Genomic DNA, 15,910 nt, shown 5'->3' on the forward strand with positions numbered 1-15,910 from the left:
CAAGTTTCCAGATGCTAGTCAAGGGCCAACTTTGCAATCAGGTCTTTCTAAGGCCAGGTAGTCTCAGGCCTACTATGTTAATTCTTTCCTATATAAAGACATATAAGATAAAGTCATTCTCTTATAAAATGATGGTATCATTATCAAAATCAGGAAATTATTATTGATACAAACCTATTATCTATTTTACAGACATTATTCAAAGTTTGCCAGTAGTCCCACTGACATCCTTTATAATAAAATAAAAAACTTTTTTTCTGACACAAGATTCAATCCAGGATCACATGTTGCATTTAGTTTCATGTGCCTTTAGTCTCCTTAAAATAGGATCACTTCTTCAATTTTTCTTTTTTTTATGATCTTGATGTTATTGAAGAGCGCAAATCTTTTATTTTGTAACATGTCTCTCAGTTGAGGTTTGCTTGATATTTTCTCATGATTAGATTCAGTAACACCACATAAGTGATATTGTATCTTTATCAGGGCATCACATCAGGAGGCAGGAGATACCAGTTTGTCCCCATATTGTTAATGTTAATGCTGTCCACTTGGTTAAGGTAGTGTCTACCAGGTTTCTCCACTGTAAAGTTACCTTTTTCCCATTATAATTAAGAAGTAATTTGTGGGAAGATCCTTTGATACTATGTAAATATAATGTTCTTCATCACACTTTCACCTGCTAGTTTTAGCATCCACTGATAATTCTTGCCTGAAATAATCATTACAGAGGTGGTTGCCAAATAGCGATTTTCTAATTCCATTCCTTCTACATTTGTTAGTTGGTGTTCCTCTGTAAGGAAGAGTTTCCCTTTGTCCTCCATTTATTTATTTAGATTAGTTTGGATTCTTTAAGATCATGGATTCTTTTAAAATTCAAATTAACTCAATGGATGGTGCAACAAGATGTTCCAGGCTCATCTTGTACTTTTCCTGCCCCAGCCCTGGAATCAGACATTTCAACAAGAAGCCCTGGTTCCTGTTAGTGGAAAGTGGTAATTAGACAAGAGAAATAAGTTAGAGTCAATGAATTTAAAAAGAATGAAAATATCTCTATTTTTAAATGATATGATTTTGTACCTGACAAACTATAGAAAATCAATGCTAAAACTGACTCTAACAAGAAAAGTATTCAGCAAAGTGGAAAGATATAAAATTAACATACAGAAATCAATGGCCTTCATATATACCAATAACAACCAGTTAGAGGATATAATAATAGAAAAGCCCTCATTTACAATAGCAACAAAGAAGATAATATACCTTAAGAAAGAACCTAACAAGAAATGTGAAAAAAAAACTCATGTGAGGAAAACTTTAAAATGTATGTCAAAACCCAGATATCTTTACAGCACGCACGCATGCACACACACACACACACACACACACACACACACACACGCACATTTTAATGTATAAACATTTTAAAAAATTAACCAGGAAGTCAGGAAATCCCAGTATGGAATACAGACTTGGTAACATAATCTAACTGTATTACAAATCTATGACATAACCTCACTAAAGGGGGTGGGGAGAAGACATGCTGATCTAAATAACCTTGGAAAATGATAGTTTGACTGGACTCCAAGGCTAAAGACAAAAGGAACCATAGACAAGCACTTAACGCAATTTTGGTAAAGTTGTTTCCCATAGGGGTATGGGTTAATAATTCTGATATTGCTATACTTGTATACTGGGATTGAAAAATTAAGTAAATGGGTGGTAGATGGCTGGAGCCAGATTTCTTATGGTTAGAGTGGGAGTCTACAGATAAGCAAGAAGGGAAGGCTAGAATGAACCATGCGGTACTGGAATATCAGTGTGAATTCATGTTTACCTTAAAATATATACAGATGAATAGATACAGAAATAATTAGAGATTTGAATGTATACATGACTTATTATATATACATCTATTTCCTAGCTCCTAGGATCATAAACATGGTCAAAAGATAACTGACATACTGGGAGAAAATATATACAACATATATTAAAGTGTTAATATCCTTGATAGACAAAGAACTTTTAAAAATTGAGGGAAAAAAATCCAAAGAGCCAATAGAAAAATAGACAAAAGAGTGAACATACAATTCATATATTTAAAAAGATATTTCAATGATCTTTCAATATATGAAAAAGTATAATCTCACTTTTAATTAGAGAAATATAAATTAGAACTACACTAAGAGAATGGATCAACAAATTGTAGTATATCCATACTATGAAATTCTACTCATTAATAAAAAGGAAAAAATACTGGTACACACAACTTGGATGAATCTCAAAAGCGTTATGCTGAGTACATACTGTCTGATTCCATTTGTATGAAACTCTACGAAAGAGAAATTTAATCTACAATAAACCAGTGGTTGCCTGAGGTGGGGGAGGGGTTGGGGTTGGGTACAAAGGAACCTTTTAAGGGTGATGTAAATATTCTATATATTGATTGTGGTTGTGGTTACAAGGTTGTATACATTTATTAAAATTCACTGAACCGTACCCTTAAAATAGGTATATTGAAGGGTAGCAAAATATGCCACCTCAAAATATGTCACTTTGGCATGTGGATTATTTTGAGCTGAAGACAATCAAGACCCAGCAGACTCAGGCAAAACTTTTATGTCTCCCTTAACTGACTAAAAGAATTTAGATAGGAGACCTCTACAGGAAGAGAGCTATTGCCAGAGATAACTTTTTATCTGAAAGACTTACCTGCATGGCAGGGCAGACATCTGATTACCAAACATCTGCCCTTCTCATTTTCCTGTGAATTGCCCTCCTCTCCTTTGACTGTCCTGTACCTTGTCCCATTCTTTAGCTCAGGATGGCATATAAGCCTTAATTGCCTGACTGCCTTTGGGTCTCATATTTTCATGGGGTTCCTGTATGTACAAAATTAAATTTGTTTTTCTCCTGTTAATCCGTCTATGTCAATTTAATTGTTAGACCAGTCAAAGAACCTAGAAGTGTAGAAGGAATGTTAGCGGGAATGAAATTGAAACAGCTCCTTTGGGAAGGAATTTGGAAATACCTAACGAAACTACATATGCACTTTTTGATGCACCAATTCCAGTTCTATGAATTTACCCTGAAAATATACGTCAGATAATATGAAAATACATATATGTACAAGGGTATTCTTTTTGGCTATTTATAATAGCAAAATATTGGAAACTACCTACATGGGCAAACATAGGAGAGTGGTTAAATTATGATACATCTACAAAATGGGGTACTACATAGCTGAGAGAGAAGGGGGTGAGAGGAGATAGCAAATGGAAAATGCAAAGTATGCTATTCTTCATGTAGGATAAATAAGATAAGATACACATATCTGCTCATTTGTGTAAATACAAACCCAGAAAGGATAAACCAGAAAGTAAATTGGTTGGTTTCCTCAACAAGGGTGGGAAGGGCAAAATGGAATTTAAAGAGAAACAAAGGAACCTAACTATATTTCAAATGAGTCATACAGCCTCACTGAAGGGGCTGGGGAGGGGGTGAACTAACCCACATAATTTTTGAACACAGTATTTTGATCATCATCAGATTAAAGACAAAAGGAACTGCATCAAACATTGAAGATATTTGTTAAACACAGTATTTGACTATAGACTATGATGAACTTAAAGATGAAAGAAAGTGAAAAAATAAAATAAAAAGAGACAAAAGAAACACTATTGCCCTATAGTTGGTTGATTGTTTTTACAGGCTTATGGGGTAGCAATTCTGGTTACTTAATGTGTATTATGTTTAAACAAATAAGTACATTTATTGTGGATAATGGGAGCCAGGTTTCTGTTGGAGAAGGGATTTACAAATACTAAGGAAAGTTAGAAACCTAGGATGAACCTTGTGTTGTTGGGTTGAAATGGAAGGTATTATAACGCATTTATGTTTTTAAAATATGTATACCTATAGCAAAATGTATAAATAGATAATAGATGTGTATATACATGAATTAGAATACACACATATATTTCCTAGCTGTGTCCTGAGAAGGCCTAGAAACAATTACATTCTAATAGCAATGAACACTGAGGCTGAAAAAGAATGTGAGTCTGGAGCATCTTGTAGTGTCAGCAAAAAAGTGATAGGGGCATGGTCAAAGAGACACACAAGTCACCTTGAAGACACTCCCACTGGCCAAACCTGGGACGATTTGAGCGTCAAAGGAAATGATGATAGAGATTGATTATAATTCATTTAATAAAATAACAGTAGTCTGCATAGATATAAATATGTACATTAATGGGGAAGAGGAGGAGGCTCTTCCTTACGGTAGAATAGCAAGTAAAGAAATGTTGGTGTTAGAAAGTTATCAATGGATGCTGAAGACAAAGTTTCGAAAATTTTATATATGATGAGAGAATGATAAAGGTGGCAAAATGTAAACAATGGACTGACTTAGGTAAAGGGCACATGGAATTTCCTTGTACCATTTTGCTTTTCTGTACATTTAAAATATCAAAATTAAGTCCCTCCCCCAAAAGATAAACAAAATAGGGAGTATCCTAGTACTGATATGTTGTCGCTAAACATGCTAATTTTTCTTTCCCAAATAAAAACTACTGCTTGGGTGGCAAGGTTTGCAGAGGGGGCTGGAAAGCACACGAGAGGCTTATAATGCACTTTAATACTAATTTGAATGTTTCTGATGTTTTGACATCCTGTTTTCGTTTTTTTTTTTTAATGAAGCTTTTTCGTTTGATTCACTGCCATTCTTTCCCCTTAGTGACTTCTTTTCAATAATTTTGAAATTATTGGTGGCAAGACCCTTTACCTAACACCGTGAATGAAAATCAGCGTCAATTTCTTTTTTTTAAAGCCAAGGGCTTCACAGGAGGCGATATTCCCATTCCGAGTCACCCGGAGGAGGGCGGGAACAAGACCAGCGCAGAGCTTCCGCTTTCGTTTCTTTAAGTAAACCTTTCTCATTAAAGGAGAACCGTGAAAGGGTGATTTTTCTGTCGGCAAACATTTCCCTAGCGACGAGTCCACCCATGACACGGGGATGTTATAGTATTACATCACAATGGGTAGTTTATGTGAGCAAAAAAGCCAGATCAGATGACCTAGATTTTGGTAAAACATTCAATTGCAATTCATCCAACCTGTCAGTTTCATTTTCTTCTCTCCGTCTCCAAAACGCTGAGCCGCTGGGGTAGACTCCTCCCCCTCGATTCCTGGCCAGTGGTTTGGTCCAACCCGCATACTGACAGAAGGGACGAGCTACGTCTGCGCAGAAAACTGTTGGTGGGCGGGGGGGGAGGAACATGGCGCAAGCTCTGTCCGAGGAGGAGTTTCAGCGGATGCAGGTGCCGCTCGCCGGGGAAAAGACCACCGGGATGGGCGACAGGGAGCGGGGCAGAGAGAGGTCGTGCCACAGGCTCTGAGAAGGTGTTGGTTGGGATGGACCTTGAGTTTAAGGGGTTGGTCTGGAGAAGGGAAACTGAGGCTCTGAGTGGTGGGACTGTTGGATTCCAGATACTACTGGTCTCTGAGGGGTTGGATTATCAGAGCCTTTGGGCGGAGGAGAGAGTCAGAGAGTGGGGGATATCTTACTCAGACCTAGAGGGGACGAGACCTTTGGGCCCGTGCGGGGAACCCATGGGTGGGTGATGATAACGTTAGGCATCGAGGGAAACAGATCCTGAGAGGGAGAAACCATTTTGTCTGGAGAGGAAGGAAGTGGGCGTTGGGCCATTTGCGTCATGATGGGGGGAGCCATTACCTGGTGGGAGGTGGAAGTTTTTTGTGGGAGATACCACTAAAAAAGACCCCAATGTTGTCATTGTTTCCGGGAGAGGGAGATCCTGTGCGAGTGATGGTAGTGGATCCCAAGAGGAGCCGGTACCATTTGGATGATTAGGGGTGATCCCATTAAGTCTGGGATGAAGAAGTCCTTGAATGGGTAATACCATTAATCCCCGTTGGAGAGAGGACCAAAGGAGATGAAAAAGTGATACTACCTTGGACTGCATGGAGCAAGGATCACTGGGCTTTGCGGGGTACCCTGATTGGGTACTCTAACCACTTGACTATTCTGGCGGGGGGAGATTCTGAAATGGGATGAAAGCCAGAGTAGACCCTTGTTGAGAGTTTTTTACTGGGAGAGACCATTGGATTTTGTGTTTGGAGAGACTCTGAAAGGGGGAAATCCTTAGTAGGACCTATGGGAGGAGAGGAGGAACTTCAAGTGAGGACAGAATCCATTGGTCCTTGAATGAGGGACCCAGTTGTCTCTGTGTGAGGGACCTGGAGGATGGAAAGGTGAGATCATTGGACCATGAAAGGGCAATACCCCTGTAACTTGTGAAGGGGGTTCTGAGTGAGTAAGAGTAATCCAAATAGCCCACCCAAGGCCCTGTGGAGGAAAGACCCTGGAGAATGTAGGGCTATCCCATTGGAGTGTGACTGGGAGATCTTGAGGTGTGTGGGAACCCTTGAGTGAGGAAGATCGATTCCACTAGGCCATGAATGAAGGCAAAACTATCGGGCTCTGATGGATAGGAACTCTGGATGGGTGCCAAAGTTGTCCCAATTAGATCAGAACTGTGGGAGACAGATCACTAGGTCTAGAAGTGGACAGATGCAGGAAAGGTTCTGTAAAAGCCAAGCCCTCTGACTTTTATCTATCTATCTATTTATTTATTTATTTAATTGAAGAAATGATTTAAGAATTTTCCTCCCATCTACCTCCCAAGCCCTCTGACTTTTAGCATAGCACCAGTGAGTGGAAGCTGGTGCCATGGGAGGGAAAGGTCCTGGTGGGGTAAGGGACAGTGGTTCTGGGAAGAACTGGCCTAGGTGCCCTACAGGATAGGGGTATACTGTTTGGCATGGTCCATACTTCACTTTCCCTCAATTCTTGAAAGGGGTCTGGATGTGCTTGGAAAGCCTTGGGGGTGAGGACTCCGAGCAGCCCCCTTTTACTTAGTGAAATTGGTCAGGAGAATACCAGGCCCTCTTCCCTTGGGAAAGGGGAAAGGAGGCAAGCCCCTGCCCCCTGCTCTGGCCGGGGATAGATAACACCCACCCCTGACAGAAAGATAGTCGGAATAGTGTTCAGTGTGTGATGAGGTCAGCCAGGAGGAGGAGGAGGAACTATATCCTGTGGGCATGGTGAACCATAGAACACACATGAGCAAGAGCCTGACTGGGTCAGCACTCTGTCATGACCTGAGTGCATAGTGGATTGGAAGGGGAGAGATGGAGGCAGCGGGGAGACACAGAGGTGAGACTGGCTGTGGTTATAAGTAGAACTGGAAAAGGTGGGACAGGGACTGAGGGACTGGATGCTCATTTAGGATGTGTATGCACAGGTCTTTAGGAGTGAGTAAAGAGGCACGCAGAGGGCAGCAGGGTCTGTGGGGCTCAGGGGATTGGTACCCTCATGGTGAGGATAGGGGCACATTCCTAATCAAATCATTTCCCTTCCCTACTTCCCCTAAAGGCTCAGCTCCTGGAACTCCGGACAAACAACTACCAGCTTTCAGATGAACTACGCAAGAATGGTGTTGGTGAGCCAAGAGGGTTTTATTAGATGGGGGTGGCTTTAGGGGACAGAGGTGGAGGGAAAACACCTCAGAGGCTTTGTAGGAAGTCCTTTCAGCTCCTTGCCACTGACTGAGGCTGAGACTCCCTGCTTTCTGCACACCAGAACTTACCAGTCTTCGACAGAAGGTCGCCTACCTGGATAAGGAATTCAACAAAGCTCAGAAGGTACTTACCTCCACCCATTCACCCACCCGTGCTTCCCTGCAGCCATCTGACTCATTCATCAATCCAGTGAGCACCTACCGTGAACCAGACCTAATCTTATATGCTGTCATTAGTCGTTCAAAAAATTCTCAAGGAAGTCTCTTTAGTTTGCTAATTTTATCTAATTCTGCTTAATTAATTGATAAATTTTAATTTATTCTCAATTCATTTTTTTAAATTTCAATTACTAACTCAGTCTCGTTCACTGACTTCTAACTAAAGAGTCAAATCTAGTGGTAAATCTGCCTTGAATCTGCTGTCTCTCCTCCACTCTCCTGCCTTGTGCTCATACTTCTCATTCCTGTACTGGTCCTGTTGGTAAAGTGAGACTGAACCTACCTCTTCTGTCCTCTGAAGATGAGAGCATATCAGCTATTGTGGCCTTCAAGGCATTTAAGGCCTTCATTTGTCTCTTTCTTCACTATGTCCCCATGCATAGCACAATGTTACACATAGTGTATGCTCCATGAATATTTGTTAGATGGAGGAATACCGAAGGCAGAAAGACCAGCATTTGGAAAGCTGGGTTTCTCTTTGGTAGGGTGCTGATTCCCCAACCTAACAGTTCCCTAGGCTGCTCAGCAAGGGAGTGGCAGTTTCCATGCTGAATGGGAGGGGTCCATATAGACGTGTTTGGACAGATATAGCAATGAAGCCACAATGTCTGAGCCTGGAGACCCAGCCCATAAAAGGTTAAATCCTAAGACCCATGAACAGCTTCGGGAGCTTAGAGGAAAGGATGTAAGCAGAATGCTACTCACTCTCCCATCATTCCTATGGGCTACAAATTGTCATGCAAGTTCTGTGGTTTGAAGATGCTCCCATCCCCCAACTCCTGTCATTATTGTCTCCCCTTGACACTTGCCTCAATGTCTCCATACCCCAGTGAGAGTGACCCTCTCTGTTCACCTTTTCTCTCTTCCTACCCCCTCACCTTTAGGCACTGAGCAAGAGCAAGAAAGCTCAGGTAAGGGGACCCATGGTGGGTGAGTGTGTCTGGGAGACTATGTCCTTGCAGGGATATTCCTGTATGTTGGGATCTCCTAGTACTGGCCTTTCTTTCTCTGTGTGTTCACTTGCATCCATGACTGCCTCACTGTCATGTGTTTTTTGTATCTGTCTTTGTTTTCCTATGTTCATCTCTCTGTGCCTTTCTCTGTGTCTTTCCTTCTCCCTTTCTCCCTATCCTTCTCTGTGACTCTGTCTCTGACTTCCTGTTCCTCTCTCTCTGACTCTTGTTTCTCTCCTCAATCTTCCCATTGCCTTTCCCCGACCTGTTCCTATCTCTGCCATCAATTTTCTTTTCTTATTTCCCTTTATCTCTTTCTGACTCCTCGTTTCTCTCTTCTTCACACATTTCTTTCTCTGACCCCTTCTCTCCTCTCTCTATTCCTCTGTCTTCCTGCCTTTTCTTTATTTTGCTCTCTCTCCATCTCTCCATTCTTTCCTGTCTGTTCCTCTTTCCTCATCTCTCTCTACCTCCTCTTTCCCCTATTTCTTATTGCAGGAAGTCGAGGGGCTGCTGAGTGAAAATGAGATGCTGCAGGCAAAGCTGCACAGCCAGGAAGAGGACTTCCGTTTGCAGAACAGCACACTTATGGCCGAGTTCAGCAAGGTGATGGTGCCCGGGATAGCCAAGGGGGCTCCAAGGGGTAGGGGCCACCTGGGCTGAAGCTGGAGGGCAGCTGAGAGTGGTTGGACAGAGGCTGGTCTTGGATCACTGTCCATGGTGCTGAAACAGGTCTTGAGTCTCTGCTGGGGGGCAGTGATTTGACAGATGAGGCCACCCATTGTGCTGGGATTAGAAGGCTGGAATCTCTGAGGTCAGCTGGTTCCTGACCAAGTCACTTCTTTTCTCTGAGCTTCAGGTCTCCTTGTGTATATTTTGAGGCTGATGCCAAGACCCGGGATATTGTTGGGTTTTAGGTAAAGTTCTTATGTTTAAGCTGCTTCCCTTTTCTTTCTTTCTTCATCTGTTATGAGCCCACATATAATTTATGTGGATTAGATAATTTATCCTGGATTAGATAATTATATCTCCTCACTGATTTTAGTGTCCTCACTGTTTCTAAACCTACTAGGCAGCTGGAGACATTGTCTTTTGTTCCCTCATCTCTGTTCTGTATCCATGCTCAACAATTTTCTAAGTTTTTAGTGTGTTTTAAGGAAAATAGTCTCATGGCAACGAAAATGGTGTTTCCAAGGCTCCACGTGAGAATGTAGTACTTAAGACCTTTAAAATCAAAACAAAACTAACCTTTAAGCAGGTACAATACCAGGAGGGGTGATTTAGCAAGTACTAGTTAAGAGCCAGGAAGCCTAGATTAAACTCGTAGCTCTATATTTTACTAACTGCAACCTTGAGTGTGTCACTTGACTTGTCTGTTTCTTGGTTCCCAAATGTTTAAAATGGAAATAATGATAATGACAGTACCTGCCTTGCAGGCCTTTTGTGAGGATTGAATAGATAAATGTCTATAAACCATTTAGAACAGTGCCTAGCACATAATATCAGCTGTGCAGATGTTAGTTACTCCTACAGCCTCCTCACTAGTCTCAGTTCTAGCTTCTTTGACCACATCAAGCCCTAGACATTGTCCTAACTTGCAGGTCTTATGACATCACTCCTTTAAACAACACCTCCTAGTGGGTTCTTGCCCCCTACAGTTCAGAGCCCCTGGTGCTCATATAAGAGCTGACATCATCACTTTACTTCTGATTGCTTCCTGCCCTCAATTTCAGTGGTATCATGTGGTTCTTCTAGGAGGAAGGTAAGGCATGTGCAAGCATTCGTCCATAAATCCAGCTCATGTTCTCCAGCACCTGCCCTGGGCTAGGCACTAGGCCAGGTATAGAACTTCCTTCATACTCCCCTCCTCCTTCTGGGAACTGAAAGTACTCACAGAGAGACCTGGGTTCAAGACTTGCCTCCAGCACTTACTTGCCAAGACTTGCTTTGTGTTTTGTGTTCTAGAAATAGTTGTAAGCAGCACAAAATGGTCCCCACTCTTAAGGAGCTTATATTCTGGGGGTGGGACGGTGAGAAAGATGATGATATAGTGAATAATAATTGTACTGATACTGATAGTTATATAATGTTTACTGTGTGCCAGGTCTCATTCAATGTGCTTTACATTATTTATTCATTTAATTCTCACAGCAAACTGATGAGATATTATTAGCATTACTATTTAACAGGTGAGGAAAACTGAGCTCCAGAGAAATGAAGTAGTTTGTCTCAACGTCCCAATGCTAGTAAATGGGAGAGTAGAAATTCCCATCCAAGCAGTTTGGTTTCAGAATCTGGCTGTGACCCTATGTTACAAAATAAAATTTAATTGTCAGTCACAATTTATGATGCAGGATTTTTCAGGGCTTTAAGAAGTTATAAACATACTAGTTAAATTTAATTGTTATTAGTGCAAGGTAAGAAAGAAACAGATTGTTGTGCTAGAGAGTATTGGAATTTCTGTGTTGGAGGATACTACTTGAAGGGTGACATTTGAGCAGAGCACTGAAGGATGCAGAGAAGCCAGTCATGTGAACTGGATGAAAGGAATAGTGTTCTGGGCAATGAAATTAAAATTCTCTATGGGCCTCAGTATTCTCATCTGAAAATGGGACAAAGGATCTTGTCAGATCTGCTGTAAGAACTTTGTTTTAGCCAGGAATTTAACAAAAGGCTGGCTTAGTTTTATTTGCATTGTGCACCTCTCCGAGGCCAAGGACTGACGATAGGGGTCTGTGGATAGTGCTGGCCCTGGAAGTGCCGTAAAAGCTGTCTGTGGTGCCTAGGCTCCCAGACACAGACCCCTCCACAGAAGATGACTGACTGGCAGTGGGGCTCTCAGTAATTCTGACATCTTGGACCAGCAGCTTCCAGAGGAGCCTGAAGTCTTGGATTGCAACTGTGATATTGGAGTGGACAAGCAGAAAATTGTTCTCAATATTTTCAATCCTCTGTGACTGCCATTTAACAGATGTGTGAATTTGAAGTTGTTTAATATCTGTGCTTTAGTATCCTTATCTAGAAAGTGAGGATAATGAATAATGAGAGCACCTAGGTCAATTCCTTTTTCCTCTAGGTAGGTTATGGGTGTTATGGGAATTAAATGAATTGTCAAGTGCATGGGCCAAATGCTGTGTATATTTCAGTGAATATTGTTCTGATTCTCTGCTTTTCTGCTACCTCGTCCTTCCCTTGCTCAGCTCTGCAGCCAGATGGAACAGCTGGAGCTGGAGAACGAGCAGCTGAAGGATGGAGCTGCCAGGGCAGGTGCTGTCCCAGCCGGAAGCCTTGTGGATGGGGAGCTGCTGAGACTGCAGGCAGAAAACACAGCCTTGCAGAAGAATGTGGCAGGTGTGTGGAGGCCCTCCTGGGGATGTGTGGACCTTGGGGCTTGAGTAGGATGTTGTCCTCCTGGGGAAAGGTGGAAAGGCTTCAGAATCAAGCTTGCCCCTTCCGTGAACCCTAGTATATGACTTTGGACAAGACATTCTCCTCTCTGAGCCAAAGCTTGCTCACTTATGAAGTAAGTATAGCGATGTCTACCATTTGGAAGATTGTAGTAAAGATAAGAGGTAGTTATCTTTCTGAGTTTAGTCCAATGCCTGGGATTTAGCAGATATTGCAGATAAGCAGATTGAACATCAGAAGATGTTTACAAAATGGAGAAGGGGAATGAAGGAGCATTGGAAAGATTCAGAGCCCAGATTGTCAGTAGGATCTGGGATGAAAACTGAAAGAAAGCTTGGTAGAGTGTGGGAGGATCCTGATGTGTGGAGTTTTGGAGAGCAGCTAGGGCTTGTTGGGGTGGGTAGTAGTTTGGTGATCAGCAGAGAGACTTTGTAGAATGTGGCTGGGGATCAGGAGGTTATAAGAAGGATTCAGCTGTAAGTAGGGAGTAGAGGATGTTAGACATGACCTTGGAGGTCTATGGGTGGGGCCTGGGAAACCAACTTGGTCTAATTTGATGGTAGACAGGATTTCAGTGGTTGGTGGGCTTAAAAGATTTGTGATTGGTCTGGATGGGGCTAAACCTTTGTCTTTTAGGCTTGTGGTCTTTTGGGGCAGGGTTCCTGCTACCTGAGGTGTTGAAGACCACTTTTCCCTCTATTTGACATATGGCAAGGGTCTTCAGAGACCGCCTCATCCAACATATATCTCTGTTCTATCCACCAGCCCTGCAGGAACGCTGTGAGAAAGAGGCTGGGAAGTTCCCAGTTACAATTGAAGGTCAAGGGGACCCCCCAGGGGGCCAAACCCCTGCTCTCCTGTCCCCCATGCCATTGGCAGAGGTAGAGTTGAAATGGGAAATGGAGAAGGAGGAAAAGAAATTGCTCTGGGAGCAACTGCAAGGCTTGGAGGTGAATCTGGGTCTATTGGGGCTGGGGTGCCAGATGGCAGGCAGACGCCCTAGCTCTGCCTATGGTCTCATGGAGATGTCTGTGATATCACCATCTCATGGGCTGATGGATTAGGGATGCAGGAGGGCAGGAATAAGGCACATACCTTACCTTCCCCCTTGCTGATAACAAACCCCTCCCTTATCCTTTCCTGTAGAGTTTGAAGCAGGCGGAAACATCCAGGCTACAGGAGGAACTTGCTAAGGTGGGGCTGCCAAGCTTTCCCTGGCCTTCGCCCCATCCCACTTCCTACCTGCCATGCTTCCACCAGCAAAGCAGCAGTTAGCAGAGTACTCCCTCATAGCCTCAGTTTTGTCATTTGAGAAATGGAGAGACTCACACTTATGTCTCAGAATTGCTTTCAATTTGGAATGGGCTAATATAGTCCCACTATGTCTTGTGCCTGATGGGCCCCATTCTTTTCTTCTGTGTCCTCCTCGCTCTGCTTCTTTATTCATCCATCCGATAACTTATAGACTGCTGGCTCTTATCTTAGGAACTAGAGACCCAGTGGTGTGGCAGCCAATCATGATCCTGCTTTCCAGGCCTCCCAGCTTAGCCATTCTGTGACATAGCCCTCAGTCGATATGTTGGGGATGTAAATGCTGGGCTTTGAAGCCTGAGGGAGATTATGTTGGTGCTGCTGATCAGCTGGGCAACCAAATGACTGAACCCTTCTGAGATTCAGTTTCTGCATTTGTGAAAACAGTAATACTCACTTCTCAGGATTGTTTTGAGGATTCCAGAAGATAACAAATAAATTCAGCTTCCAAAAAGGAATTAGTAGGAAGTGTCTGTAAATATTAAGTTTATTTTTGTCTTTACTAATATTATTCTTGTTGTTATCACTTGTCTACATCCTCTCCTCTACCCCAGGTCTCAGAGAAACTGAAAAAGAAACAAGAAAGGTAAATTTCTTTTTCCAGAGGCAGGGGAAGGGGTTCGGGGAGATTAGGAAAGAGATTGACTTATAGAATTGACTTATCTATGTCTGTCTTTCTGTGCCCAGTTTTTGTCGTCTACAGACAGAAAAGGAGACACTATTCAATGACAGCCGGTAACTATCAGGGTTGGGGTTAGTGGTGGACAGTGCCCAGCAATATTAACTCAAGACCACAGGGACAGAGCTGGGAGACTGAGCTTCAGATCATGGTCAATACCCTTGGCCGCCCTCATCACCCCCAGGAACAAGATTGAAGAGTTACAACAGCGGAAGGAAGCTGATCTCAAAGCCCAGTTGGCTCGAACTCAAAAGCTGCAGCAAGAACTTGAGGCTGCCAATCAGGTGAGGGGCTGGGTTCTGAGATCAGCTGGGATAGGGACCAGGGTTGCGAGTCTAGGGAACTCTGAGGTCTACAGAGACTATTTGGGGAATCTGAGATTTCTTGTGTTGGAAATATAAGGACTGGATAGCTCCTGGGCCCCCAGGTGCTAGAAAAACGGGAACTGAAGAGTGCTGAGAGCCCTTGGAGTTGGATTAGGAGACTAGGAATCAGAGATCTCAGGGAGCGGAGGACTTAGAGGTCTGTGTGTCACAAGTTTGGATGAATCTACAGTCCTGAGGGATTAGAGACAGAAGTCTGGAAAAATCTGTGGTCACTGGGGACTGAGACCAGGAGTTGGAGTGAATCTGAACTCCTTGGAGTTTGGATGATTTTGAGACCTATGGGGGGCTGGGTAGATAACATGACTTTCAAGGGTGAGACACTTGGGCCTGGAAGCCGTGCATTTGAGACTCTCGATATGAGGACTGGTTTGGGTCTGACACCTCTAAGAAGTTGAATCAGATGAGCTGGGTGGTCCTGAGACCCCTGGAAGCTATGAATACAAAACTGGTGAGTCTGAGACATCCAGAGACTATAACAAAAGTCTAGGTGGGTCTGAGGCTTTTGAGGGTTGGGGGCTGGGCGATTTTAAAGCTTCCAGGCCTCTCCCTAGAGTAGGTGAGTCTGAAGTCCCATGGATTGGGAAACATGGTGACTTGCGTGTCTGAGGCTCCTAGGAGCTGGGGACAGATGTCCGGGTAAAGCTGGGTTTGCAGTTAGCTGAGTCTGAAGATCCCCAGAGACTGGGGACAGGAATGGCAAATGGGGGCATCAGTCTGAGACCTCACTAGGAGCTGGAAACTAGGAGACTGTATGAGTTCAAGACCTCTGGAGTCTGGAGCCGAGTTTGGGTGAATTTGAGACTCTTGGGAGCTAGGGATATGGGGGTTCAGTGTGGCTGAAACCCCTGGGAGTTGGAGTCCGGAGTCTGGGTAAAGCTGTAGTTCCTGGGGCTGAGTGTGTCTGAGAATCTCGGGGCCTCCAAGCTGGAATCTGGGTGAGTTTGAGACCTCTTACAGATGAGGTCTGAGTGATTTTGATATCACCAGGAGCCTAGGTGTTTTCTGAGATGCTTAGAGCTGGGATATAGAGGTGGTTGAGGCCTTTGGCGGGGTAATGACCTAGAGTCTGGGTGAAGCTGAGATCTCTGATGGGCGGATGGTCCAAGACTCTCAAGTGCTGGGAATGTGCCGTCAGGTGGTCAGAGAGGGAGTCTGTATGTTTCTGTGTATCGCAGGGGAGTCTGAGGTCTAGAATGGGCTCCCCTGACCTGGTCTTCACAGAGCTTGGCAGAGCTGAGAGATCAGCGGCAGGGGGAGCGCCTGGAGCATGCAGCAGCTCTACGAGCCCTACAGGATCAGGTACATTATACTGGGTGGGCTCAGGAGGATGGAGGGGCTAGAGTAGGGGCAATACAA

At 43.5% G+C, this 15,910-nt stretch overlaps 1 protein-coding gene across 1 annotated transcript in view; it reads left to right on the forward strand.

Moving 5' to 3' along the window:
- Nucleotides 1-5,234: 5,234 nt before the first annotated feature.
- GRIPAP1 (GRIP1 associated protein 1) overlaps nucleotides 5,235-15,910 on the forward strand; it is a 20,546-nt gene continuing 9,870 nt past the window's right edge. Inside the window, exons 1-12 of the mRNA XM_006922739.3 lie at nucleotides 5,235-5,315; nucleotides 7,454-7,520; nucleotides 7,661-7,722; nucleotides 8,702-8,728; nucleotides 9,269-9,376; nucleotides 11,971-12,121; nucleotides 12,944-13,128; nucleotides 13,325-13,372; nucleotides 14,044-14,075; nucleotides 14,177-14,224; nucleotides 14,353-14,452; nucleotides 15,776-15,853. Coding sequence (XP_006922801.1) covers nucleotides 5,274-5,315; nucleotides 7,454-7,520; nucleotides 7,661-7,722; nucleotides 8,702-8,728; nucleotides 9,269-9,376; nucleotides 11,971-12,121; nucleotides 12,944-13,128; nucleotides 13,325-13,372; nucleotides 14,044-14,075; nucleotides 14,177-14,224; nucleotides 14,353-14,452; nucleotides 15,776-15,853 — 948 coding nt within the window. The 5' untranslated portion in view covers nucleotides 5,235-5,273. The remainder of the gene's footprint in view (nucleotides 5,316-7,453; nucleotides 7,521-7,660; nucleotides 7,723-8,701; nucleotides 8,729-9,268; nucleotides 9,377-11,970; nucleotides 12,122-12,943; nucleotides 13,129-13,324; nucleotides 13,373-14,043; nucleotides 14,076-14,176; nucleotides 14,225-14,352; nucleotides 14,453-15,775; nucleotides 15,854-15,910) is intronic.

Source organism: Pteropus alecto, unplaced genomic scaffold (assembly GCF_000325575.1).
Source record: "Pteropus alecto unplaced genomic scaffold, ASM32557v1 scaffold669, whole genome shotgun sequence".
Classification (NCBI taxonomy): Eukaryota; Metazoa; Chordata; class Mammalia; order Chiroptera; family Pteropodidae; genus Pteropus; species Pteropus alecto.